Consider the following 27,558-nt stretch of genomic DNA (forward strand, 5'->3'; position numbering starts at 1 on the left):
ACAGTCTGCACAGGCTTAGTTGCCCCGAGGCATGTGGGCTCCTTTCAGCGATCGAACCCTCTCCTCCTTGAAGGATTTTTTACCCGAGTCACCAGGAAAGCCCCTAAAATTACTAGAATTACTGAAGAGGAAAAGCCTTTCCTAGGTTTGAAGGATTTTTGACAAAACCAGAAGCACAAAGGGTAGGGAGAGGTGGAATAGAAGGGGCTGGAATAAACGAAACGTCCCCCTCCCTGCTCCTCTTTTTACCATCTTTGGTGATTGGGAAGACAGCACCAAGGGGGACACAAAATAACCCAGTGGTTCTTGAGGGGCAATTGTTCTTGAAGCTCTTCCTCCTTAATGCTACCAAGGTTTTCTTTGGGGGGGAGGGGCATCATGGTGGGGAGGAAGAAATGGCAACCCACTCGTCTTCTTGCCTGAAAAAGCCCATGGGGACAGAGGAGCCTGGCGGGCTGCGGCTGCAGAGTCGGACATGACTGAGCACCTTCAGTGGTGGAGGTGAGGGGTGCTGACATGACCGGAGCGTAGGAAGATCACCCCTCCAGTGCTCCAAATCCGTTAAGTATCTTTAAGCGGGTACTAGCCCAAAGTCTTCCTCCCGCAGGCAAGTCCCTTGAAGAATTCCAGTTCACGTTCAGGAAACACACCCGATCAAGAGGCGTATCTGGAAGCTTAACGTGGCACATCCCCAAGCCATGCTGCCGGCACCCTCCCTCCCCGCGGTGTCTCAGTTTGGCAGGAAGGCCAGGCCAGCTAGCATCTCTACCCTTTCCCCATCTGGGTATCGTGTGGTTTTTTTAAAAACTTGAGCGACACATTTTGCTTACTGATCTCTCTTTCATATAGAAAAACACGTAGGAGATACACGCTGAAATCAACACTGGAGAAGACAGTCCAGAATTCAGCCCAACCGTACTAATATCTGCTGCTTTTTTATTCTTCACCTCAAGGTGCATAAAGTACTGTAAGTGGACAGGTATCACTTCCTGGACTTTCTCTCATCTCACTGCTAACGCTTTAAGGCTAATGCGAGGACCAGCTCCTGTATACAGTGAATGAGCTCAGCTCCCAGCTCTGTCACCATGGGTGAAGCCAGGCAAGGTATTTACCCTCTCTGACCTCAATTCCTTTATCTGTGAAAAGGAATCAATAAGGTTCTTACGAGCTGTGAGATACTGCAATAAGGATGTTCTCAGTTTTCATCACTCTGTCTACAGCGTCTCTCTGTAAAATCCACCTCCCACTTTGCTGCCACATAATTCTTAACCCACCTCTGACTTGGTCGGTCTCTTGTCAAAACTCTGCAACGGATTCCGTGTGCGCAGGAGAGCCGTGCCTTCTGGCCTGCAACGTGCGGCCATTCTCCATCTAGCCTTAACCAGCCCGCCTCCAGCCTGTCTCTCATGGGGCCCCTCAGTAACAGACAACTTCTCCTTCCTCAACAGCCCCTGCTCTTTTCAGCTTGGCTGCTTTGTTCCTCGTAATCGCTCTGTATGGAATGCCTTCCCAGCGTACACCCATTGCGTTGCTGACCCACCAGGCGAGCTCGGATGCCACCTTCTCCACAAAGCTCTAGCAGAGTGAGCACTCCTTCTGGATGTGATACTTGTTTTCCTTCACCTTGAAAAGAAGTGTTACTTAGGGTCACATTTCCCAACCTAAAATGTAAGTCCTTTAAAAACCAAGGTTCAAATCCATTTTATATCTTCAGGGCCTTGAGAGGCCACACTACAGGGCCACACTCACAAAAGAGCTTGTAAAGCATTTATGGAATGAGTGATCAAATACTCACGGCAGACAGTGAGAACAGAGAGGGTAAAATAAAGCACTGAGGGGGTCCAGCGGAGGGAGAAATTATATCAGCCAACTTCGCATTTGAAGTAAATCTTTAAGGGTATCAGAACTCTGTTAGGGAGAGATGATGGAAACCAGAAATCGAGGCCCAGAGAGCAACCTGAATAAAAGATGGAGGGGGAAAACACTGAAGAACAGTTCGTATGGCCGAAATTTAGGAGATGCAAAGAGCAGCAGATTATTAGGACTGAAAGGTCAGATTGTAAGACCCTGAAGGAATTGCGAAGGAAATTTACCTTAATCCTGGAGGCCAAAGGAAGCCACGGGCGGTTGAGGACAAAAACCATATAGCCATATGTATGCTTTAGAAACACTACCCCATCAACTGAGCAAAAGACGGAACCAGGGGTGAAAGAGCAACTTTTGCAACAGTTAGAAAACGGTCTTAACCATATTGGTGACATACAATGGCAAGAATGTAAAGGTGAAAGAGAATAAACGAGGACAGACGGGAAAGAGGACTGCAGCGGGGTGAGGGGGAGGGAGCAGGCTTCTGAACCTGGCCCGCTGCTGCTGCTGAGTCGCTGCAGTCGTGTCCAACTCTGTGCGACCCCATAGGCGGCAGCCCACCAGGCTCCCCCGGCCCTGGGATTCTCCAGGCAAGAGCACTGGAGTGGGTTGCCATTTCCTTCTCCGACAATTCAGGTCCGTGAAAGTAAAAGTGAAGTCGCTCAGTCGTGTCCGACTCTTTGTGACCCCATGGACTGTAGTCTACCAGGCTCCTCAGTCCATGGAATTTTCCAGGCAAGAGTACTGGAGTGGGTTGCCATTTCCTTCTGCAGGGGATCTTCCCAACCCAGGGATTGAACCCGGGTCTCCCACATTGCAGGCAGACGCTTTACCATCTGAGCCACCAGGGAAGCCCCCAGGTCCATGAACCTGGGTGGAAAGCAGAACATCTGTCTTCACTTGCCTCTAAGTGAAGCGCAACAGCATTAGGCTGCGTAAGACTGGCAAAGGTGTCCTCAGCATGAACAAGAGCCTCTGCACTCAAGTGATGAACCATTTGGGAAAGCCTTTACCAGAGACTGGGCTTCCCTCATAGCTCAATTGATAAAGAATCTGCCTGCAATGCAAGAGACCCGGTTCAATTCCTGGGTTGGGAAGATCCCCTGGAGAAGGGAAAGGCTATCCACTCCAGGATTCTTGCCTGGAGAATTCCATGGACTGTATATATAGTCTATGGGGTCGAAAAGAGTCAGACACAACTGAGCGACTTTCATTCATTATCAGAGATAAAGATTAACATTGAATAAGAAACTTCAAAAATATGAAAGGTCAATTCTGTGTGGGGACAGAGAAGGAAGAGCACTAAAAATGGATAAAACCATGTCTGACTGGGACATGCAACGTTTCAGGCCCCACCCCACACTCATCTCAGCACAAGGACATCCCTGTGCTTGAGCCCAGCAGCTCCAGCTGCAGGGGAATCTAACTGCCTGTACACAGTTGGACTCTTCATTTCCTATTCTGTTCATCCTGCCATTCTGTGGCAATGAAAACAATCCAAGGGTGACCAGGTGTCCTGGTTTGCCTGGGACAGAGGGGCTTTCTAGGACACGGGGCTTTCTAGGACACGGGGCTTTGATGCTAGAACCAGGAAAAACCAAGGCAAACTGATGAGCTAGCTAGTCACCCTAAGGGCCCTCAAGTCTGGCACTGCACGCCAGCAAGGCTATATTAATACTATGCTTCAATTAAGAAAGACACCAGGCCGTTTAAGGCTTATTTTAGATCTGCGTTTGTCCATCTGTTCTTCCCACAAAGCAGAAAATATTGAAGGAAAATATTCCTATCACAAGGTCACACAATTATGGGCACTCCAGTGCTTTAGCAGATGAATATTATCGTCAATAGTCCTACAATTTACCAAGTCCTGGCACATTTCTGGCTTATGCAGTGCTCACAAGGACTGTGAGACAGACGTGGTTCTCTTCACATTACAGAAGAAACCAAGGTTCTGGAAGATCTCGTCCTTTGCTCTCACAGTGCAAGCAAAGTGGCTGACTCCTGGCACTGCAGCTGCTGAAGAACACCGAATCACTGCGTGTTCCACAGCGGCACGAGGGGTTCTTGCTGCATGGAGACTGTGCGGAACTGCAGTCGTCTGTCTTCTGCAGTGTCCATGAACTCTAGGATTCTACTCACACACAGTAAAATGCAGCGTCGGCTTTCGGCATAGGTAAAGTGAGGCCTATGGGAAAACGCGTAAAAGCCAATGATTAAGTGTTCCACTCGATGGACGTCAGTTTGAGTGCACTCCGGGAGACGGTGATGGACAAGGAGGCCTGGCGTGCTGCGATTCATGGGGTCGCAAAGAGTCGGACACGACTGAGCGACTGAAGGGTTCAAAGTCAGTATGATTAGATAAGAGAAACAATAACTTACAAATCAAATTGTATAGCAAATGGTTATCAAACCCATCCTCCCACCTGCAGCCTCTAATTAGAAAATCTTGTAAGGCAGAGCCTGCGCGGCCTTGGCCAATACTGGAATCAACACAGACCCACGTGTGCCTGTAACGATCAGTCCAGTATCTTGGAGAGGGATGGGAAAGGTGAAAGCCTGGATACACTAAGCTGGGTAGTCAATTACTACTAGGACTTCACACAAGGGAGCAGCCTGGCCTTGCCGGGTTTATAGGCCCTGCAATTCACCAACGCCCTCTCCCTGCAGCCACGGCAACGCCCACACCACAAGGCAACTCCAGAATTCACCTTTGGATAGCCACGCAGCATCGAGTTTGTACCTACGCGACTCAAATAAAGCCCAACCAAGACACCACTCCCACTAAAGCAGACGACCGTGACCTTTTCCCGTTTCACCCAGGGAACATAGCTCTTTCTCTTCACCCATATCCACCGAAGCGGGTCCTGAACCACGACCACTTTTGCTACAGTAAAAAAAATTTTTTTAAAAAGCGGGCTTTTTTTTGCAGGGGTGGATATCAGAGACGAACGAAAGCCGGATGCACACACAAACGTAAGAGTTGCCTAAAAAGACAACCAAACTGGTCTGATCAAAATAATTTTCAGTCAACGCCTCGCAGCGTGTCTGTCAGGCAAGCTCCGTTTCGCTGCCGCAGGCCACGGTCTCTGGAGCTGGTAAATAGTTTCCAAGACGGCTGTTAGGATTTACAGCTCTAAAAAATAAAAAATAAATAAAACGCATTCCCTGCAGGCGGGGACCGCGCTCGGCGTGAGCAAAAACCATGACGTATTCGGGAGAGGTTTCCAGAACTGCCTTCCAGCGCAAGCAAGATACCCAAGGGGCGAGTCTCCCTGTCGCGCCTAGAAATGGAGTCAAAGCGCCCTCCCGGCGCCCGCGGACGCAGCGCACACCCAGCGGCCTGAGGGCAGCGGCCTCGGCCTCCTAGCAGGCCCGCCTCACCCAGGGGACCCGCCCGCCCTCCAGTTCTGCCCCCGCCGCCTCCTGAGACCTGAGCACACACGAGGCGGCCCACCGCAACGGAAAGAGGGAAGAACCTGCTTCCCCTTCCCTCCCCACCCCCAGCTTCTGTCGCAGAGCCTTTCTCTACCGGCCCGAGGGCGCCGTGAGAAACCCCGACGAGCCCGGGGCGCCCGCGCCGCCCCTACTAAAGATGGCGGCCACAAGCGGAGCCGCTCCCTCCCGAGGCGGCCGGCGGCCCCTCGGCCCACAGCCGTTCACGCGGAAGCCCTCCACGCCCACCGCGGCTTGACGCATTGCAGGTGCGGCGCGGCCAATCAGGCGGCTCGACTCTTTCCGGCCAACCACTGCAGGGTCGCGCTGGCCAATCAGAGCGCCCTTCTCTGATTGAGCGAGGAAAGCAGCCTCGGCAGCGCCAGCTAAGCAACCGGCTCCAGGGCAGCGCGTTTTGGAGGCTGTGAGTCGCAGTCCGTGTGCTCCTCCGCCGGGAGATATAGTGCCCCCGCCCCGCCCCGCCCCGCCCCGCGCGCGCGCGCGCGCGCTTAAACGGCGTCGGCGCGAAGCTGGCCGCTCCTCTCGGTCCCGGAGCGGCGCGAGGCGGGTAGTTCTGAGGAGCGGGCTGGTGCTCTGCCTTGCTCTTGGCCCTCCGAGGGCCAGTCTCGAGCCGTCCTCGCCCTGCCTCCTGGCTCGGTGAGGTCGCGCTCCTGACGGCTCGTCCGACACGTTCTGTCAGGTGCCGCCGGAGAGATGAGGAGAAACATCCCCTTACCTCGAAAGCCTGACCCGCTCGGCCTCCGAAGGCGACCCTCCCTGTTTACAGGCGGAGGCCCAGCCGCCCGCGAGCGCACTCGCGGGCACCTTTGTTTCAGAGAGACCCGTTTTCGTTTCCCTCACGTGGTTTTTTATTTTTTACCTTGTCCCGCGGGCGCGGGTTTCCCGAGCCGGCCGGGCCGGAGGAGGACGCCCCAGGGGCCGGCCCGGGGGCCTGGGGACGGAACCGACGGTTAGCTCCGGGGTATACCAAGGGGCAGTGCCTTGAGCCCCGAGGAAAGACTCTCCTAGATAAGGCTTGGCGAGATAGCCTGTCAGATGGGCCATCAGTAATGTCAGTCGCTCAGTCGTGGCCAACTCTTTGCGACCCCATGGACTGCAGCAGGCCAGGCCTCCCTGTCCATCATCGGAGCTTGCTCAGACTCACGTCCATCCAGTCGGTGATGCCATCCAACCATCTAGTACCAGTCTGCCTAGTGCAGAGTCTGTCTGGGGACCTCTCATCCCGCTCTGTGCAGTGAGCAGTCTGAGATCCAGAGAGGTCAGTCCACTTTCCTGCAGTCGCCCCGCGCTTGAGGAGCAGAGCACAGACTAGAATCCAGGTTGTCTTGTCTCCCAAGCTAGTGCTATAGCAACACCCCATCTTATGGAGCTTTTGCTGTACTGTGAGATGACTCAGAAAGTCCCTTTTACATTTATTTCCACACTGGAGGGAGAGTCCCCATTTACCAAGAAGTTAGGTTTACCGTAAAGTGTATCCCAGGCTTATCTTCGTGTGAATCAGTGTGCCACAAAAAATTCCTCTGAGCTTACTTAAGTCCTGCTGCTGCTGCTAAGTCGCTTCAGTCGTGTCCGACTCTGTGAGACCCCATAGACGGCAGCCCACCAGGCTCCCCCGTCTCTGGGATTCTCCAGGCAAGAACACTGGAGTGGGTTGCCATTTCCTTCTCCAATGCATGAAAGTGAAGTCGCTCAGTCCTATCTGACTCTCAGCGACCCCATGGACTGCGGCCCACCAGGTTCCCCCGTCCATGGGATTCTCCAGGCAAGAGTACTGAAGTGGGGTGCCATTGCCTTCTCCGTACTTAAGTCCTAGTACATATTAAACCCACTACTTTTTGGTGGTCAGAAAACTAGCTGGCTAAATTGTGAGCTCCTCAAGGACAGGACCTATCACATTTGCTTTCAGATTCTCAGCGTTTGGTGAATTTCATTTCCATAAGCTCAATAAAGTTTTATAGAAGGCATAGATAAGCAAATAATTAAGACAGAGGTAGAAAGAAAACCTGGATATGAAAGGTTCTTTTGAGTTCCAAGAAAGTCAATCAACCAATACTTACTGAGAATCTATTGTATAGAAAGTATAGTTTCTTCTTTCAACACCATTTTTTTTTCTATTTGAATTGTCTCCACTTGCTTTTAAATTAAGAAAATATCATCATTATGGGACATTATCTTTTGAAATAACAGGGTTTATTTCCAAGCTTTCCTTTGTATAGTCTATTATGTCCTTTGAAGAATACAGATGTAGAAGAAAATGATTTTTTAAAAAATCTGACTCATTCAAAATTGCTTACTTTCCCCTTTTATTGTTGCTTTTCTCTTCTTTGTAAAGAGATAATGTCATCTGCCCAGCTTTTGACTGTTTTCGCCAGTTTTTGGAAATGTCCAGGATTGATCAGTTGGAGGAGCAGACATGGCCTAGTCTGTTCTAAGTATTTTAACTGTAATTCAACAGAGTAAGAACTCTATAATAGTCTTAATTTTTACCATTTATAAGAAGATGTAACTCTTGAGTCAAGTCCCCTGTGACCTTAGCTCTATTTGTAGCTGCATCTCCAGGGGTCTCCTAGTTACAAGGGAATTCTGCACAAGTTCCTCACAAGTTTCACAAGCAAAATATTTAGAATAATAAAATTCTAAATCTGGGAGGAACCAAAGTCCATCTGGGTCCCCTTTTCCAATTTTCAGATAAGAAAACTAAGTTCCAAGAAGTATAAGTTCAGGACAGAGCAGCTGTTAGGATCCTACTAGACTGAGCTTTTCTTTGACCTTTGAAAACATTTTAATCAAGGATTAATCATTTTAAGGGAAGCAGAGAAATGTTATCATCTGCAAGGCCTCCAAGTGATGGAAAATCTCAAGATGACTTTTCTTTGGACTTTGTGATTCCATTTAGGGATTGGCTGTCCTGAATCGTTCTCTGTGCTAGACCTTATCTATACAGCTTGTTTAAAATCTTTGCCCTTCATTTATATTGCTGACACTTTCCTCTTGTTGAGCTTTATCATATTTACTTACAGCTTCTTCAGGCTAGCAGAGGTCCCCTTTTTTATTCCTAAAAGAGCTCAGAGAAGCTAATCATTTTTAAATTGAAGTATAATTGATTTGCAGTGTTGTGCAAAGCTCTTTTTTTTGAGATGAGCAATAAACAAATGAAAGCAAAGGTAGTTATATAATTATAATTCTTTTATAACCTGAAGTGTTTTTCAGGATATTCAGAGTGCTAGTAAAGAATAATCATGGTTATATCTTCATTTTTCACTATGCAACTTATAAGCTGGTTCCTAAAAACTTGGTTCTTTTGTTTAGTTGATTAAAACAGGTATAACTGAACTTGTTCAGAGTATGGTTCTTTTTCACAGAAACAGAAACTTGTTCCATGACTTTAGCAATGCCTAACCCTCTAACCTAGCTGACCACCTTGCAAATGTTACAAGCAACAGAGATTTAGAAAGTAGAAAATGGCTTTGTGAGGGCCTGTGGTATCACCACACAAAACAGGTTGAAACCTCAAAGTACCTCAAAATACAAAGTTCCCACAGGTACAAAGTCCTGACTGGCTTTGATCAGTTTTTGACCTATCTTTGGACTTGAAAGTCAGAAATGCCTCTGTCAGAATCACTATGTCAGTAGACCATTGAAAGCATGGCTTCTACATTTTGCTGCTGTTCAGTTTTAAGGTCATTTTCTGGTGACTCAGACAGTGAAGAATCTGCCCGCAATGCGGGAGACCTGGGTTTGATCCCTGGGTCAAGAAGATCCGTTGGAGAAGGGAATGGCTGCCCACTCCAGTCTTCTTGCCTGGAGAAGGCCACAGGTGGAGGAGAACTCCACGGATGGACAATTCACAGTCCCTGGGCTCACAAAGAGCAGGACGCGACTGAGTGACTTAACACCTAGGGTTCAGCTCTGTGTGAAACAGGTGCAACAAGGAAACGCTGTGTGTCAGAGGAGGGCTAGGGCAGTGAAACGTGAAACTGTAAATCAGCTCTCTGAGTCACCAATTTCTTTGGCTGCTCTTGAAGAGGGTGATGACTCAGCAGCATTCCAGGGCTGTGGTGGAGGAAATGAGGCTGCGAGGGCTTGTTGCCCTGGGTACCAGCCCATTGGGGGCGCTGAAAAATGGGAAGCCTTGGATCTTCCTACTGCTGGACTGTTGGATTCCCTGAAACTGCCTGATTCCCTGACTGGTTCTGAATTGCCTTCTATCTGACCTTTGCCGTATTTAGCTGATTGATGCTATAAAATATTATGAACAAACACAGTTTGTATTTGTTTAGGTCTTTATTGTTTACAAACTAATCTGACATTCTTTTCTCCTCCATGGCTGAGTCTCTGTGGTTAACTGGCTAAGGAAATAGTCATTTAACCTGGCAGACAGTATTGCACAATGTTATCCTTTTCTTGGGAAATAACTGTTTTCTTTGTCAGAACAATAAAAATAACAAAACTTTTCACTGAGAGGAGACAACATTTCTGTCCCTTGCTTTGGTTTATAGGGAAGAATGTGAGAAGAAAGGTGCCCACCAGTGCTCCCCGTATAGCTTGAAAACTCTCCTGAAGGCAAATCTTCCCAGTGGCCAAAACGATCCGGTCATCCTGCGGTGGTGCCTAGAGTTGGTTCATTAGCCAATGACTCAGAGTCTCTACTTAGAATGAATAAAACTCAAAAGCATCTTCGCTGGACTTGAATAGAGATAGGCCCAATTTTTCTGTTCAACAACCTGCCTTTGGCCAAATTTTCTCCGCACAGGAAGCTGGGAAAGGATCGAGTCTCATGAAAGTGGGGAAAGAACTGCCAAAGAAAGGAAGGCTCAGCCCAGGTATGTGCTTGTTCAGGGCTGTAAAGGGTACGGGTCAGAATCAAGGCAGGAAAAGTCCAGCCTATTCCTGAGGAAGTATGACCCACAGTACTCTAGGGAGTCTTGCTTCCGGCGGTAGCTCTGGTGGCGAGGTTAAAGCAGAGGACTTCCTTTTCCTTTTCTCTCTGTTTTGGAAAATTCATGTCTCATATCCTCTCTAGCCCAGTAGTGAACTGAGCTTAGCACTAATCAATTAGATAATCTATTGATATTTATTACCAGAGACTGAGCTGAGTTCAGAGTATAAGATGGTAGCTTCTGCTAGTATGAGGAGATGGAGTATATGAAAAGATAATATCAAGTAGAAATGGGCAAAAGGTATAGGAATTCAGGAGACAGGAACAATTATTTTGAATTATAGTGTTAGTTGCTCAGTTGTGTCCGACTCTGTGACGCTGTGGACTGTAGCCCGGCAGGCTCCTCTGTCCACGGGATTCTCTGGGCCAGAAGACTGGAGTGGGTTGCCATTCCTTTCTCCAGGGGATCTTCCTGACCCAGGGATAGAACCCAGGCCTCCCACACTACAGGCAGATTCTTTACAGTCTAAGCCACCACCAGGGACTGAACCTGCACCCCCTGCCCTGGAAGGTGAAGTCTTAACCACTGGATCACCAGGGAAGTACTACTCAGAGCTATGATCACTGGGAAGATGTGAAAGATATGTGCTTTAAACAGGACGTGAAGGGCTGGGAGGATTTAGACAGGTGGCAGGGAAATGGGCGGGGCTTCCCAGGGGACCTCCCCGGTGGCTCAGCTGGTAGAGTCCACCCGCAGTGCGGGAGACCTGGGTTCGATCCCTGGGTTGGGAGGATCCCCTGGAGAAGGGAATAGGCTACCCACTCCAGTATTCTGGCCTCAAGAATTCCATGGACAGTCCATGGGGTCATAAAGAGTTGGACATGACTGAGCGGCTTTCACCTTCCCAGGTGGCTCAGTGGTAAAGAATCTGCCTGCCATTGAAGGAGGCTCAGGAGACAGGGGTATGATCCCTGGGTTGGGAAGATCCTGTGGAGAAGGAAATGGCAACCTACTCCAGTATTCTTGCCTGGAAAATCCCATGGACTGAGGAGGCTGCTGGGCTGCAGTCCACGGGGTCGCAGAGAGTCAGACACGGCTGAGCATGTGCACGTGCACACGCACACTCACGCACACGCACAAACACGCACACGTGCACACGCACACTCACGCACAAACACGCACACGTGCACACGCACACTCACGCACACGCACAAACACGCACACGTGCACACGCACACTCACGCACAAACACGCACACGTGCACACGCACACTCACGCACACGCACAAACATGCACACGTGCACACACACTCACGCACAAACACGCACACGTGCACACGCACACTCACGCACACGCACAAACACACACGTGCACACGCACACTCACGCACACACACACGGATCTGGACAGGTATCTGGACACTGGGAGTGGCATGGAAAAGGAAGAGAGTTGGGAGGACGCAGTGTGTATTCAGGGATCAGAAAGTAAACCAATCTGTCTGAAGCAGAAAATCCGTGTTTGCAGCATAACAAAAGTAATGCTGAAAAAGTAGATTAGCAGTGTGTTGAATGGCTCTGAATGCTAGACACAAGGACTTTACATTTTATCTCCTGCAGGCACTGGGAGCCTCTGAAAAGTTCTGAGCAAAGAAGAGACAGGATGAAGCTACGTTGGTGACTGTGTGCTGGATGGATCAGAAGGGAGCAAAGTCATCAGGGATGAACAAAGACTAACACATGTGAGACTGAAAATTGGGAGTCCCTCAGGATTCTTGCGGAGAAGGCAATGGCACCCACTCCAGTTCTCTTGCCTGGAAAACCCCATGGATGGAGGAGCCTGGTGGGCTGCAGTCCGTGGGGTCGCTAAGAGTCAGACACGACTGAGTGACTTCATTTTCACTTTTCACTTCCGTGCACTGGAGAAGGAAATGGCAACCCACTCCAGTACTCTTGCCTGGAGAATCCCAGGGACGGGGGAGCCTGGTGGGCTGCTGTCTGTGGGGTCGCATAGAGTTGGACACGACTGAAGCGACTCAGCAGCGGCAGCAGCAGGATTATTGATCCCAGTAAACATGGATGTTCCTTCCTTTTTTCTTTTCTAAAGTTCTAGAGTGGGGTTCTCAGTCTAGCTTGGTGCAGCCCAATAAGACTTCTGTGATGATGGAAATGTTCCACTGTTTAACTAGGTGACCACTAGGTAACCCCCGCTAGCCACGTGGGCCTACTGAGTACTTGATGGTAGCTAGTGAATCAAAGGAACTAAACTGAAAGTGTAATTCATTTTGATTTTGATAGCCACACGTCACTCATGACTAGTGGACAGCACAGCCCCAGAGGCAGGACAGAGTTATTTGTTATGAGTCAAAACCAAACCACACAGTCACCAGAGCGTATCTTAGTTCTGTTGGCATCGGTGAGGCCCATTCTTTGGTATAATCCACCATCAGCATCAGTTTCTCTGATTTATCATTATGGTCCAGTTTTCTGCATATCAAGACCTCAATGAAAGTACCAATTTGTGCTGACCACTGGCTCTGCCCTTCAGGCAAACTGAGTCACCCCAAAACCAACCATGCCAGCTTACCACTGTGGCCGCAGAGCCCTCCCCGGACCTAGTTGTTAAATCATCTGTAAACTGCTAAATGCCTATTGTTGCCTGAACGTCTTAAACCTGCTCTCTAGTGTGTCCCCAATTCTAGCACATATGGTAGAAATGAGACGTTGTTGCTTACTGTTCAGATGTTGATTGAAGTAACTTTTGGCACTTGATTTTTGGATTAATGGGGAGAATGGTGACTCAGGAAATTTCCAAAATTAATATGGCTTAAAGAATACTTTGCTCGGTAGGTCAGAGCAATTAAAAAAAGAAAACAGTTTGAATTTAGTGTAAACAACTAAGGCAAAAAACGATGATCTTCTCCCACTGGGCATTTTGGAATTTGAATACTTGGTCCCTAAGTCTGTAGAACTATTGGCTGCCTGTGACTTGAGATCCCACTCCATTAAAGCACAGGTCCCCTGGAGGAGGAAATGGCAGCCCGCTCCAGTGTTCCTGCCTGGAGAATCCCACGGGCAGAGGAGCCACAGGTGGTGGGCCCGTGGGATCGCACAGAGTCGGACACGATGGAAGCGGCTGGGCGTGCATGCAAAGCAGAGCTAGTGAGGCCCAAGTCGGGGTCCATCTCACTGCCTGTCGGTTGCTTCGCTCTGTCTCTGTCCCTGACCTCAGCTGGCTGTGTCGCATACTCATGGCCTTGGTCCCAAGGGTGGACCAGGTGGAGGGAACAATGCAGACCCATCACCACAGCCACTAGCGAAACAAGCAGAAGTGCTGCGAGTGTCGGGCAGGACTCATCCTCTGCTGTGCAGAGCGATTTAGAACAAATGAGAATGGGGCGCACATCCCAGGGGAATGGTGCTGTTTCTCTTTAGATCATTAATATGCTGAGGGCTGCTGCAAGCTGGAACACATATAGGGTGTGTAGTGGTCTGGTTATGATTCCTTTAAATTCTGGGACACTAAATAGACATAGGGCTTCCCTGAAGGCTCAGCAGGTAAAGAATCCGCCTATAATGCAGGAGACACAGGTTCGATCCCTGGGTCAGGAAGATCGCCTAGAGAAGCGAATGGCAACCCACTCCAGTATTCTTGCCTGAAAAAAATCTCATGGAGGACAGAGGAGCCTGATGGGCCTCGGTCATTGTGGTTGCAAAGGTTCGGACACACCCGAGTGAGTAAGCATGCGTGCTCGCAAATTAGACGCTAAAACTAGTTATGCTTTTCTCACGGTGATAAGTCACGGCTTAAAACTCACTCATTTCCTTATGATGGGAACACATTTCAAATTTAAATGTAATGTTAGAATCTTCCCTGTGTTTTTACCTGAGAGTCATTTATAAAAGATAATAGCAAAAATAGATATTGTAATAGCAAAATTTTTAAGTGGAAAAATAGTGAGGTATTTTGTTATTGATAGAGATAGTAAAGCTTATATAATAATCCTGTATAATATTTAACGAAATGTAAATCCACACACAAACAGCAGGAGCCTGTTTGGGCTATTGGAGATGATTAGTGAGGAAGAAAACCCCAAATGGTGGATCATCATCAAATTGTATTGGACCATGGGGCAGAGAAAGAGGCAGCTGTGGATGGCAGAGAGGGCAAAGACAAGATTTCTTTCCTGTGAGATAGCTCAGGAGAGGGGCTCCAGTTTTGGACTGCAAATTTCTAAACGAAAATTCTCTAACTAGACAACCCATCTGTGAAGACGCAGCAGCCTACGGCTACAGTGAAGGAGTTTAGACGCGTGACTCTGTGAGAACCATCCAGCCAAGCACCACCTCCCTCCCGCCATCCCACGGCCCCGCCCCCACACACAGAGTCATTTTCTCAGAACAACGTAAGGTCCATGAAGGCTACAGGATCTGTCTGTCTACCTACCTGCCTACCCATCCATCCATCTGTCTCTATTTAGTTTAAAATGCCAACTCCTCAGCTTCCCTGGTGGCTCAGTGGTAAAGAATCTGGCTGCCAGTGCAGGAGACAGGGGTTCAGTCGCTGACCTGGGAAGGTCCCATGTGCCGCGAGGATCTAAGCCCGCGCCCCACGGCTGCTGAGCCTGTGCTCTGGAGCCCAGGAGCCACCACTGCTGAGCCCAGGTGTCACAGCTGCTCAAGTCCAAACGCCCTAAAGCCCACGATCCCCAGCAAGAGAAGCCACCCCAGTGAGAAGCCTGGGCCTCACAGCTGGAGAGAGGCCCCCGCCCGCTGCAGCTCGAGGAAAGCGGAGCAGTAACAAAGACCCAGCACCGCTGTAAGTAATAAATGCATTTATAAAAATAAAATACCAATTCTGAGAGACGCATCATGGAATAGGACAGGGATGAGAGAGTTCTCGGTCGTCTCTTTCAGTGACAGCATAGAGTCGTCAGCCAAATGTTTGATGGTGAGCAAGTCTCCTCACCTCTTTAGACCTCGTTTGCAAAACGAGAAATGTCCTCTGGCCAGGAAGCACCATAAAGTGAATGTTTTGCTTTTTCTTATACACTCTGCTCCTGGTGTGGTAGGTACAGCTATTACTACATCCCTATGATTTTATTTTAATTTTAAATCCTTGGGTAAGTATTTCTTAAAAAAATATATATTTTTTTAGTCTTGCTGTGTTCCTTCCAAAACAAAATTAAAAATAAATTCTATTAATTTACAAGAGATATAGTGTAATGCTTATGTGCTTGGTCCTCTGATACAGATTTTTTCGTTTCAATACTTAAATTAGGCAAATCCCAGAGTTGGACATGACTGAAGTGACTTACCAGCAGCAGCAGCTGAGCCTCTCAGTGCCTCAGTTTCTATATAAGGATAATGGTGCTGGCCTCACAGCATGGCAGGGGGATGAAATGATAGTTAGCACAGGGCCTGGCCACAGCCAGCGCTCAGTCCAGCTCAGTTCAGTTCAGTCGTGTCCGACTCTTTGCAACCCCATGGACCGCAGCACACTGGGCCTCCCTGTCCATCACCAACTCCCGAAGTCTACTCAAACCCATGTCCATTGAGTCGGTGATGCCATCCAACCATCTCATCCCCTGTCATCCCCTTCTCCTCCTGCCCTCAATCTTTCCCAGCATCAGAGTCTTTTCCAATGAGTCAGTTACTTGCATCAATCAGGTGGCCAAATGCTCAGCAAATGTTATTATTATTTTTTAAATTTTCGGCTGTGTCACAGGGCCTGAGATCTTAGCTCCCAACCAGGGTTCAAACCCACATCCCGTGCATTAAAAGCCTGGAGTCTCAACTGCTGGACTGCCAGGGAAGTCCCATCAAATGTTAATCTTTAAGCTATTTCAATTTCTTCATTTGCCCTCTTCACCTTCAATACCTTTGTGTGTACACACACATATGACATATATGATGATACATATTATACATGTATATTTTATAATCATATATATTAGAATCTCAGGCACAGGGTTTACAGTTGGAAGGAATTTCTAGATTAAATCCAAACCTGACTTACCCCTGAATATGTACAATGATTACATTTGTATTTTTTCTGTTACACTCAAATGGGTGATCAGGTTAGTGACAGAAGTGATATTAAAATTTGAGATTCCTGACATAGGGTTGCATTCTTTCTATTTTTCTTCAATTTAACATTACTTTATTCCCCAGTGGCTCAGATGGTAAAGAATTTGCCTGTAATGCAGGAGACCCAGGTCCAGTCCCTGGGCCGGGAAGATCCCCTGGAGAAGGGAATGGCAATCCACTCCAGTATTCTTGCCTGGAGAGTTCTGTGGACAGAGGAGCTTGGCAGGCTACAGTCTGTGGAGTCACAAAGAAGGGACACGACTGAGCAAGTAACGCTTTCACTTTTCACTTATTTAAACAATCATAGCCGTTTTCCCTCAATATCATGAACTATTCCGTAGTCTTAACTCTCAGTAAATCATGACTTCACAATGCACTGCTGTGCTCAGTCGTGCCAGCTCTTTGAGACCCCAGGGACTGTAGCCAAGGTGGTTTAATGGTCAACAGTCTGCCTGCCAGTGACTTCACAATACTGTGGCTTCAGTTCAGTTCAGTTGCTCAGCCGTGTCCAACTCTTTGCGACTCTGTGGACTGCAGCATGCCAGGCCTCCCTGTCCATCACCAACTCCCAGAGTTTACCCAAACTCATGTCCATTGAGTCGGTGATGCCATCCAACCATCTCATCCTCTGTCTTCCCCTTCTCCTCCTGCCCTCAGTCTTTCCCTGCATCAGGGTCTTTTCAGATGAGTCAGCTCTTCGCATCAGGTGGCCAAAGTATTGGAATTTCAGCTTCAACATCAGTCCTTCTGGTGAATATTCAGGACTGATTTCCTTTAGGATGGACTGGTTGGATCTTCTTGCAATCCAAGGGATTTCTTGATTCCTGATCTTTTCATAAATTAGAAAGTTTATTCACTTAAATCTTTAATGAAAACCCAGAAGAACCTGCTTCAGGAAATACATAAATCTTCACGTGGTACATTTTCAATTTTCAGATGTTAATTTCATTAGCATGGAATCTAGTCTCAGAGTCCTTGAACGGGGGCTCACACTCTATTCTATGCTCCGTCCCTGGTCCATGGCAAGGTCTTGGGTGAGTCACTTGACCTTCTTCTATTTCAGTGTGTCAAGCTGCCATAAAACTGAGGAAAGCGTGACCTCATTACAAATCCGATAGACTTGAAAGCTGTACTTTGATGAAGAATTATCAAAAGAGAACCCTAGCTGGTAAAGTGTAAAGAATCACAATAATGAATTTTACTATAATAAGTAAGATGACTTTGAAATACAGTCTTTAGCAAATAAAGTCATGAAAAAGTTTCAAAGTGTTTTATTTGGGTGAAAGAGGTTAAATGATGGAAGAAGCAGCATTATTTTAGAAAATGCCTGGTTTTCAAAACCATGGATTCTAGCAACTTATTTATAAGGAACAGAAGACTATCAGAACCTAATCAACCTTTAAGAATTAAACACATTTCATCTCGAGGCCATTTTTCCTCCTTCTTATACAATGTATACCAAGTTTTAAAATGTATTTAACTACTGTATGAAAAGCCTGGCAAAAGAATACCAATTCCCTTAGCATATTTGGCCATTTAGACTGTAGCTTGCTGTATTACTGAATATTCTTTTAACTGACTTTGTATTAGTCCCTTTCCCCCTATTTCCAACTCTCCTATTAACATACAGTTTATTCCCATTCAAGTTTTCGCCCAGGAAGACAGAATGATGGTGATAACCACGTTCAGTAGGTGATGTCTTTCTCATCTGCAGAGGGAAGGCAGCACCATTCCCTGGCTCGCTGTGGCAGCCTCCCTTTAAATTGCACAGCTGGTTCCCCGTTTCCTACCGCATTCCAGAAGGCATATCAGTAAAAACAATTCCACAGATGTTTGTCTGAGGCTATCACACAAGTCCTGGGCACCTACAATGTGCCCAAACATTTTCCATTGTTTTAAAACATCTTTTCTGCAGACTGTGTCAAAGCCAGAAACAAGCATAACCAAGCGAAGCCCTTTCTAGCAGAGCTTGTCAATCACACACTTTGCCACATTCTCTGAAGGAGTATGCAAATAATAACTTGCAACTGTTGCCCAGGCCCTGTAAACAGAAGATCAGATTCTGTGCTCTGCCTTGGCAAGAAAAGAAACTGCAGCATTTTGTCAAGATTTTTACAAAGTTTTGGGCTTTACATTTATAACTGATATGGTCCTTTTTCTGCTATACAGAAAATTGAAAATATGAGTAAATTTTAGATTAAAATACTACTTGAAAGGAAATATAATTAAGATTGTGCATTTAAAAAATGGTCGTGCTCTATAGTAGAGTCAATTAAACTCTGTGTTCCAACTCTAATCTAGGGGATTCTACGTATCTTTTTTTTCCTTCTTTGTTTCTGTGGATCTACGAATAAAGATCTGATCTCTTAGGACCAGGTAACTAACATAAAAATAAAAAGCATAGGGTTTCACAGTCTACGGAAGATGCACGGGTACATTGGTTTCAGTAAGACTAGGGTCAGGATGAGCAGTGTTTTCCATAGGGGAAGAAAAGTACAGTAGGAGGGGTAGAGTATTCAAGCATACCAAAAAAATTCAGTGGAAACGTAAAAGCATTAAGGTAAGACTGGCTAAGCATATAAGCATGACACGGATTTAGCGATCGAGCATATATATTCATTTGTCTCCGACATTACTTGAAAAGCAAACGTCTAAGCAGTTTCTTGCGCGAGGACACTTGCTCCCTCCAGATCCCTGTCCTCGGTCACCAAAGGTGCGGCCGCCCCCACCCCAGAACTGCCCACGGCTCCCCAGCGGCGGACCGCGAGGCCAGGGCCAGCCCGCTGCCCCGGGGCGCGAGATGCGAGGGGCGGGTGGTGGGGGTAGGAAGGGGCAGAGGGGTCCCTCCTGCGGGGTGGGGGCCTTCTGAAGCCGGGGCCGCCCCCCGTCGGCTACGCATCCGCTCTGTCTCCGCCCTGGTCGGGGCTGGCAGCTGCGGGCACTCTTCGGGGCACGCACCCCGCGCCCCTCCACGCTTCTCCGCGAGGGTCCCAGCCCCGCCGGCGGCCACGCGCACGAAGGGTCGGCGGGAGGCCGGGCGCGCCGGGGCGGGGCCAGGGCTGGGGGCGGGGATGGAGGCGGGGCCAGGCAGCGAGGCCCGGCCCTCGCGGCGGGGCGCACGGCGAGGCGGCGGCGCGGCGGCGGAGGGATACGCGGCGCCGTATATATAATGCGGGGCGCAGGCTCGCGGCGCGGCGGCGGTGCTGGGAGCTTTGCAGGCGCGGAGCCGTTAGCGCAGTTGGCGGCGGCGGCGGTCGGCGACGGCGCAGCGCTCAGCGCACACGGGGCCCCAGCAGCAGCTGTAGCGGAGGCGCCCTGCGGTCCCGGCCCCGGCGCGGCCACCCTCGCTCTCTCGGCCTCCCTGCCTCGCTCGCACCATGGTAGGTGGGGCGCGGCGAGTGCCGGCGCCGCGGCCGCCTGCCCGCGCTCTCCCGATCATGTCTCTTCCCGTCTTTCCCTCGCTGGGTGGCTTTTCCTGGCTTCCGGGTGTTGCGCAGCCGCTGCGGCTCAGGACGCGCTCTGGGTTTGCATCCCGGTTTCCCCGGCTGGGCAGCCCCATTTACATTTCGGCCCGTCGTGGGGCCGGGGTTGGCCGCGCCCGGCCCCGAGCGGGGGTTCTGGCCAGGCCGGGCCCCCGCACCCACCCGCTCAGTCGTCCGCCCCCGTAACGCCCTGAGGGCGGGGGCCCGGGCGGGGCCGCGGCCAGACCCCGGCTCGCGAGCGGCGGAGAATGAATGGGCCGGAGCGAGCCGGTGGCGCACGTCGCCGCGGCCGGGGCGCGGGGCCGCCGCCGTCCCCTCGGGGCGCTCCTCCCGCCTCCCTCCCGGGGGGCGCGGCGCGGGCGTGGGTCGGGAAGGAAGGAGCCGGGGAGGGGGGGTGGGGGCAGGAAGGCGCGGGGCGGGGGGCAGCGGGGGCGGAAGCGGCGGCCCGGCCGGCCGCCCTGCCCGGGCGGGGCCCTGCGGCGTCCCGGGGTCCGCGTCGCGGCGTCCGGCGCCCCTGCAGACCCGCCCCGCGCGGCGGTAGAGGCGAGCGGGGCCGCGGGGCAGCGGGCGGGCCCCCCCGCGGGAGGCGCTCGGCCGTGCTAACTGGGGCGGGGGGCGGGGAGGAGCGCTGGCGCGCGCCGCGGTCTCCAGTGGAGACGCGAAGTTTGTGCTCCGCGGGAGGTGGCGGCGCGCAGGGCAGAAGCGGATGGGAGGCGCGGGGCGCGCTCGGGCCCCGCCCGCGGCGGGCGTGGGGGGGGTCTCCCTGGCCTGGAAGGAGAGGCGCCCCGCACCCTGCTCCCGGGGCCACCTCGCCCGGCACTTTCTGCGGCCCGCGCTCCCTCCCGTCCGAGGGGAGATGCCCTCCCCTCTCCGCCTCCTTTGCGGCTCCCCGGCTGCCAGATGCGCCCGTGCGCCTCTCCGGGTGTGCCATCCCCCGGCCGGCAGGGCTGACATCACCCCCCGCCTTTCTGGCTCGGCGGGGCGGGGTGGCTGCTCTCGGCGGGGCCCCCGCACCTCTGCCCCGAGGCCGACGCGGTGTGGCGGTGAGCGTGTCCCTCAGTGTCGAGGCGGGCCGACAGCCTCGATGTACACTCTCAGAGGACACTTCCCCGGCGAGGTGACAGCTTTTCTTGCGAGGTGTGGCCGGCAGCGCTTCCTGTTGTAGGAGGCAGAGACGTAGCCCTGGCATTACATAAATCCTCGTGTTTCCTTCCTTCGCTATGAAGAAAACCGGCGTGCTGTGTCTGGGGTAGGGAGGAGGGGAGGCACAGTTATAATTTGAAAAAAATGTTTCCCCCCTAAGTCAATATGTTGGAACATCACTCTTCCTGTGAAAGTTTTCACTTGCGAGTTCGAATAAACTGCCATTAGCTTTCTACTAGGACTTGTTTTGGAACTGGTTTCGTTAGCCATCCTTCATTAAAATAAAAATACATACTATCTGTCCTTGAGATCCCAAATCCCCATGGCTGGAGGCCCAGGATCAGCGTTGCGGAGAGCAAGTGATGCAAGGAGAGTTAGCTTCGCGGCATTACCGCCTCTAGTGAAGTGTTTATTAGGGGCAGCTCTTACATCACCCTTAAAAGGGTAGAGTAAATGTCCTCTAGCAGAGTTCATAGTTCCTCTCAAAAAAAAGGAGGGCACAGCCTCATAATTAACGTAGTTTCTGTGTACTTCAGTTTTGCAGTTTTGTAACAGCTCAATTGTAGGACTGTTCCATTATTCCCCCCACCCCGGCTTTTGAATCAGGATAATTTGACCAAGGACATTTAGCTGTTCTAAATGATAGGCTTTTAACAAATAACTGCCTAATTTTAGTGATTGGAAAGCATGGAAATGAAGTTGGTAGGATAACCCATTGCTGTGTATATTTTTCCACTTAACTGTATCTCGTAAAATAGACATAAAAGCCTGTTAATCCAAGCCAGTGCCATTATGTAACGACAGTTTGGAGATCTGGAGTGCCCGCAGCGGTGTGCACGGTGCGCTGAGGGCCTGACCTGGCCCCGGTCCTGGCTGCAGGGCCGGCCGCGGCAGGTTGGGTCCCTCCGTGGATGGCCGCGGAGAGCGCGGCGTCCGTGCAGTAGGCGGCGCTCTTCTTCCCGGAGCCGGCCCTGCGGCTGCTGCAGTGGGCCTGTGGCCACTAGCGGCGCCATTTCTCAGATGATGAACTGACTCCTAGTTGGACCCCCCGCAGAGCGGAGAGCCGGTAGGCCCGGAGAAGAAAACCAGAAGTGAGACCTTGTCTAACTTGTCATCCTTTGTTTTTAAAACAGCATAAAGAGTTCCCTGCATTCTAATTGTTTCTCTTAAATGACACGGTTGAAATTTTCACAGCTGAGAAAGAACACTATTAAAAGAGTTAATTGGAAAAGCTATGCTGACTCGAGACTCCCGTGGGTTGAATTATAGCCTTTTCTTTTTCTGTGCAGGCTGATCAGCTGACCGAAGAGCAGATTGCTGGTAAGTGGGTGACTACAGGGAGTCTCGGTAGACCAGAACTAGGTAGCCTCAGTGCTGGTGGCTCTTCCCCCTCCCCTTAGTCTGAGCAGTTTTCTAAGGCTTTTATTTAAATGCAAACAACAAGGAGAAGTATTTAGGTTAAATGTTACTCCTGGTCAGTCTTGCGGAGATAATGTAAGGTGGAACTAAGGATACCCACTTGCTACACTCTAGAGTGCTTCATGGGGTGCTGGGCTTCGTATGGAATGAGAGTGCATGGAGCCGGCTACTCAAAAATGTAGTTTAGAATTCTTACGCCCCTTTGTAATGCACCGTGAAAGCTTGTGCCTGCTATTCTAAATGGGAATGGGTGAGGAGGATAGTGAGGACCACCGTAATCATCGCGAAGGGAATGAAGTTAGTGTGGATTTTAGCGTTCAGTGTTCCCTGGAGGACTTCTCGGGCTTTCTGGCCTTGGCATGTGGCATGCCAGATCTCAGTTCCCCAATCAGGGATCGAACCTGCACCCCCCAAGTCGGGAGTGCAGAGTCTTCACCACTGACGGCCAGGGAGTCCCTGGAGGGGTTTTCTGAGATGGTTTCTCTTCAGGAAACCAGGACTGCCTTTGGAGTACTCTGAATGCCGTGGAGAGAGAACTCTCTGGTTACCAGGGATTGCCCATTTCTGGTAACCACCTCTCCTGTTGCTGTGAAACAAGGAGTTCTTAACGGCTGTAGAGATTGCACAGGAAGGGACAGTCTTCCCTTGTCAGATTGGGCCTGGCGCTAAACTGTTGAAGCTTAGCCTTTAAAAGCGTGGGGATTTTGTGGCTCTATGGAACTGGTTGCCTGTGGTGACACTTGCTCTGCTCTGTGTGAAGGCCCGTCCAGCGTGACTGCTGTGGGCTTTGTTTCAGCAGATCAAGAGCAGGCGGCTTCTGTTAACTTGCACAGCTTGGCTTGCTTTGGCAAGTTCAGGGGTCGGGCGTGCTGTGACTGGGTTGGGTGAAGACATTCATTCTAAAAGGTAAACTTGTGTTTTCAGAATTCAAGGAAGCTTTCTCCCTATTTGACAAAGATGGTGATGGCACCATCACAACCAAGGAACTCGGAACCGTCATGAGGTCGTTGGGCCAGAACCCGACAGAAGCCGAATTGCAGGACATGATTAACGAGGTGGACGCCGATGGTAAGGGCTTGGGGGCTGTGGACGAGTGCCAGTGTGTGTGAGTCAAGCTTAGACCTGTCACCAGATTGCCTTTCAGGCGTCGGGAGCAAGGCAGGTGTGCAGAGCGCCTTTCTGTGGCTTCCTTAGGCTGTGGACATCACGGGCCTGCCCCTAGCCCTCCTCGCTGCCCAGAACGTTTCCTGGATCAGATCACAGTGTTGTCCTTTTCTGCTTGCCGTGACCTGTAGCTCAGTCTTTTATCGGCTGGCCCATGAGTCTGCACTGAGTACTGTGGGGAAAGTAAAAACATGCAGCCATAGACCTTTTAAGAAAGCGCGGTCATCTCAGGAGACAAACCCCGAGTGCAGCGGGGGAAGAGCCTCAGGTGTTGCTGTAGCGACATGAGTGCAGTGGGAGCTGTCGGTGTGTTTGCTGAGGAGGCGTCAGGGGTCGCGTGCGGCCTGGAGGTGGGGTGCATGGCGGCCGAGGGGACCTGCTAGGAGGGTGCGGAGCCAGGAGGAGCTTGGCGTTCGGTCGCTTGTTCTCTGGACTCCAGAGCAGTGGACAGGAGACCTTTTTACTGCTTGCTTCTATCAGTAAGTAGTTTTTAATCACTCCCCTCTCCCCTCAGAGAAAAACCATGTGCTTTGGAAATAATATTAAATTAGTAAGTGTGATTCATATAATACATTTAAGTAAATTAATCAAATCTATAAACATAACATTGTAGAACATTAGCAAATTTTGAAAAGATGAAATAGGAATTAACAGTTTGGATCTAGACTTTCTTGATCAGCTTGATACTAGCCATTTAAAATGTAAAGTATGGTATAATGTGATAAAACAGAATTATACTGCTGGTCACATATATTTAGAAGCAGGGGTTTGGGGTCACCTCTTTAACAGTGGTTTAAGCCCATTTGAGCTACTTCTAAAGACTGTTTTCATCGTTAATACTTTGGGGAAAGAGGTTTATTCATAGTTCTGTCTCATTTGATTGCTAGGGTGATCAACCATCTGGGAACATAGTGTGGCTCTCTTATAGTCTAGCCCAGGAAGCTGTCTGGGGACTGGCACAATGTATTAGGCCCTCTGATTGTGTGGAACAAGGAGGGGAAGTTGTCTTAAGCTGTAGAATCTAACATTTGCCATGAGTGAATATGTTGATGCTGAAGACATTGCTGTAGGGCCATAAGAGGTCATTTCAGACTACTGGTTTCTGTCTGCCATGAACGTCAATAATGCTTTAAATTTTTGGAGGCCAAAATGCTTTGAGGGAATCTGTGAATTACTACTTTGTTTTAAAGGTACTGGTGAAAAAGAGTGACTTCCCATAAGGCTTTTTTTCCTTCTAATATAATTTTTATTTCTATTTAGTTCAAGTTACACTGTTGATCTGGTGGCTTGTCTCTGGTGTATTCATCTCACTGTTGGTTTCAAAGGAGGAGTTTGGAATACTGGTCACAGAACAGATTCTGCTGACAGTTTCCTGATTGTTAATGATCTGAGCTGAGAAAATACTTCCGAGCCATGCACTTAGTAGGAAAGAAAGATACTGTTGGGAGAAAACCGCTGGTGACTTCCCATAAAGCGTCTGAGAGGCGCCTCCTGGAGAAGGCTTTGCAGCGCTCGAGGCTCCTGTCACGAGAGCCACCTTTCCCCACTCACGTCTTTCCCTACTTGCTTTCTTCCTTGAAACCCTTGGTGGCTCAGTGATGGGCCTTTTCCAGCATTACCGGTGTAGGCAGAGTTCGAGCTGAGGGCTCTGCCTGACTTGGGGGGAAGGCAATCTCAGGTGCCTCCCTCGGGAGTGGAAAGATGCAGCCAGCGCTGCCGTGGGCTTTTTTTTCTTCCTGTTGAACTGTACCAGCCTTCCAGTGGCCAAGAAGCTGTGTGCAGTTTCCTTTGCATCATTAAATGCTTTCCTGGGCATTGATTACTAGTTTGAATTACATGAATCATGTGAAATTGCTCTGTGAAGTTTTTGAATAGTTTAGACCGAAGATAATACAACCTGATAAAGCACTTCACCAGTGTGTCTTACCAAATGCTTACTGTTCTATAAAATGATATTAAAGTTATCTATTGAGTAGCGATAACTGGAGCACTTATTTCACACAAGCTTTGTTTCTTAATTTGAGGTAATGGCACCATTGACTTCCCAGAATTTTTGACTATGATGGCTAGAAAAATGAAAGACACCGACAGTGAAGAAGAGATCCGCGAGGCATTCCGAGTCTTTGATAAGGTAACCCTGTGTCTGCTTTGCTGACTGTAGTGAAATATGACTTTGTGGCCATTTCTAAAAGCTTTCACATGCTTTTCTAGTTAGAACACTTTACCTGCCTGCCTGCGCCTCTGGAATCTCACTTTCGAATATTCCGGACTTACTGCAGTAACCTTACCACGGGACAGTAGAATATTCCGGACTTACTGCAGTAACCTTGCCACGGGACAGTGGGCATAGTAAACGGCAGAGGGATTGTGAGCCAGGGGTTGGACTGTTGCAGTTTCCTCTGCCCTTTAAGAAGCCCCTGCGGTGTCTGGACTGGCTGGCTGCATGTGTGCAGGGGTGGAGGGGGGCTAGAGAGTTGGCAGGTACACACGGGCAGCGGCTCGGTCAGAGCCCTGCCTGCCCACAGCGCTGAGTCCCTGCCGGTGACCACCGCGGCGTGTTCGCAGGATGGCAACGGCTACATCAGCGCCGCAGAGCTCCGCCACGTCATGACAAACCTGGGAGAGAAACTGACAGATGAGGAAGTCGACGAGATGATCAGAGAAGCTGACATCGATGGAGACGGACAAGTCAACTACGAAGGTAAAACGCCACGCTTCCTTAGCCGGCTTTGTAACAGTCCTCCCTTCAGGGTCTGTGAGCAAGTTAACTACTGCAGCGAGGGGTTTTTTCCCTTATGCAGAGTAGAGATGTTACCTTCATTAAAGCTGCTTCTGAAGATAACCGGAAGTTATGATTATTTGTCTTTTCAGAATTCGTACAGATGATGACTGCAAAATGAAGACCTACTTTCAACTCCTTTTTCCCCCCTCTAGAAGAATCAAATTGAATCTTTTACTTACCTCTTGCAAAAAAAAAAAAAAAAAAGTTCATTTACTCATTCTGTTCCTGTATAGCAAAACTGAATGTCAGCAGCACCTTCTGTCCACACACACGCAATCTGCATGTACCGGTCGGTGGTCCCGTCCCCTAAAGACCAAGCTACACCTCAGTTTCCCGATATAAATACTTGTCCTACCTTAACAATAAGGAAGCACTTCGTGGACTCCTGGCAGGTCCATCTGCTCGTGATTAGTAACACTGTTTGGGCTGGCCAGTTTTTCATGCATGCGGCTTGACAATTGAGCACAGTCAGGCGTTTGTATTAAAAATGAAAAAGTGAAAAAAACAAATTCAAAACCTACTAAGAGGGGTTCTAGTTCACATTGTTAGTATGAATTGTTGTAGCTGGTTTACTGAGAAGAGGCATTTAAAATTGGTTCGCCTCAGGATGCCGTGTGGGCAACTGTCCAGGCGGAGCTCCCCTGCTGCAGGGCCAGCCTCTCTAACGCCCCCCGGCGACCGTGACGCACGCTGGCGGCGTGCCTGTCTGTGTCTGCAGCGTTGTCCGCGTTGTGCTGAGTGGAATGGGTGTCAGGCTATCACCATTCATACAAATTTTTAAAAAGAAACTTTTATCAAGGGAGCATCTTTGGACTCTCTGTTTTTAAAACCTTCCGAACCATGACTTGGAGCCGGCAGAGTAGGCTGTGGCTGTGGACTTCAGCACAACCATCAACATTGCTGTTCAAGAAATTTACAATTTACGTCCATTCCAAGTTGTAAATGCTAGTCTTTTTTTTTTTTTCCAATAAAAAGACCATTAACTTAAAGTGGTGTTAAATGCTTTGTAAAGCTCAGACCTAAATGGGGACGAGCCAGTCGGAGGGGAGGCCAGTGTACCTTTAAAAATGCCCTTGGCCCAGTATTGGGTACCCCCCACCCACAGAGACACGCATCCCAGCACCAACCACTGAGCGCGAGACCTTTCCCCAAACCAAGCGGATACTGATGGCTTCGTCTTGTTATGGACATGTAGGGCCACTTGTACTTTCACTGGGGGGAGGGAAGTGGATCATGGTCACTTACTGGTGGTTCAGGGAGTAGAGCTCTTAAATGAAGGAAAA

The 27,558-nt window shown here is 49.6% G+C and overlaps 1 protein-coding gene and 2 long non-coding RNA genes across 3 annotated transcripts; 2 read left to right on the top strand and 1 right to left on the bottom strand.

Moving 5' to 3' along the window:
- Positions 1-3,574: 3,574 nt before the first annotated feature.
- On the bottom strand, positions 3,575-5,498 carry LOC138443947 (uncharacterized). The gene is made up of 2 exons (XR_011258374.1): positions 4,290-5,498; positions 3,575-4,196 (listed from the first exon to the last, which is right to left on the bottom strand). It is a non-coding gene; the product is annotated as an uncharacterized lncRNA (long non-coding RNA).
- A 142-nt stretch (positions 5,499-5,640) lies between these two features.
- Positions 5,641-13,089, top strand: LOC138443946 (uncharacterized). The gene is made up of 3 exons (XR_011258373.1): positions 5,641-5,722; positions 9,819-10,142; positions 11,816-13,089. It is a non-coding gene; the product is annotated as an uncharacterized lncRNA (long non-coding RNA).
- Positions 13,090-19,364: 6,275 nt separating this feature from the next.
- Positions 19,365-27,264, top strand: CALM1 (calmodulin 1). The gene is made up of 6 exons (XM_069597198.1): positions 19,365-19,665; positions 22,200-22,230; positions 23,254-23,397; positions 25,518-25,624; positions 26,059-26,194; positions 26,365-27,264. Exons 1-6 carry the CDS (start codon positions 19,663-19,665, stop codon positions 26,391-26,393), a joined length of 450 nt encoding a protein of 149 aa, XP_069453299.1. The 5' UTR covers positions 19,365-19,662; the 3' UTR covers positions 26,394-27,264.
- Positions 27,265-27,558: the final 294 nt, after the last annotated feature.

The sequence above is a fragment of the Ovis canadensis genome, chromosome 7, assembly GCF_042477335.2.
Source record: "Ovis canadensis isolate MfBH-ARS-UI-01 breed Bighorn chromosome 7, ARS-UI_OviCan_v2, whole genome shotgun sequence".
Classification (NCBI taxonomy): domain Eukaryota; kingdom Metazoa; phylum Chordata; class Mammalia; order Artiodactyla; family Bovidae; genus Ovis; species Ovis canadensis.

Excerpts from the sequence above, each read along its gene's own strand:
- CALM1 (XM_069597198.1), top strand. Across the intron at positions 25,625-26,058 it reads CATTCCGAGTCTTTGATAAG|GATGGCAACGGCTACATCAG; the intron begins GTAACCCTGTGT and ends GCGTGTTCGCAG. Across the intron at positions 26,195-26,364 it reads CGGACAAGTCAACTACGAAG|AATTCGTACAGATGATGACT; the intron begins GTAAAACGCCAC and ends TTGTCTTTTCAG.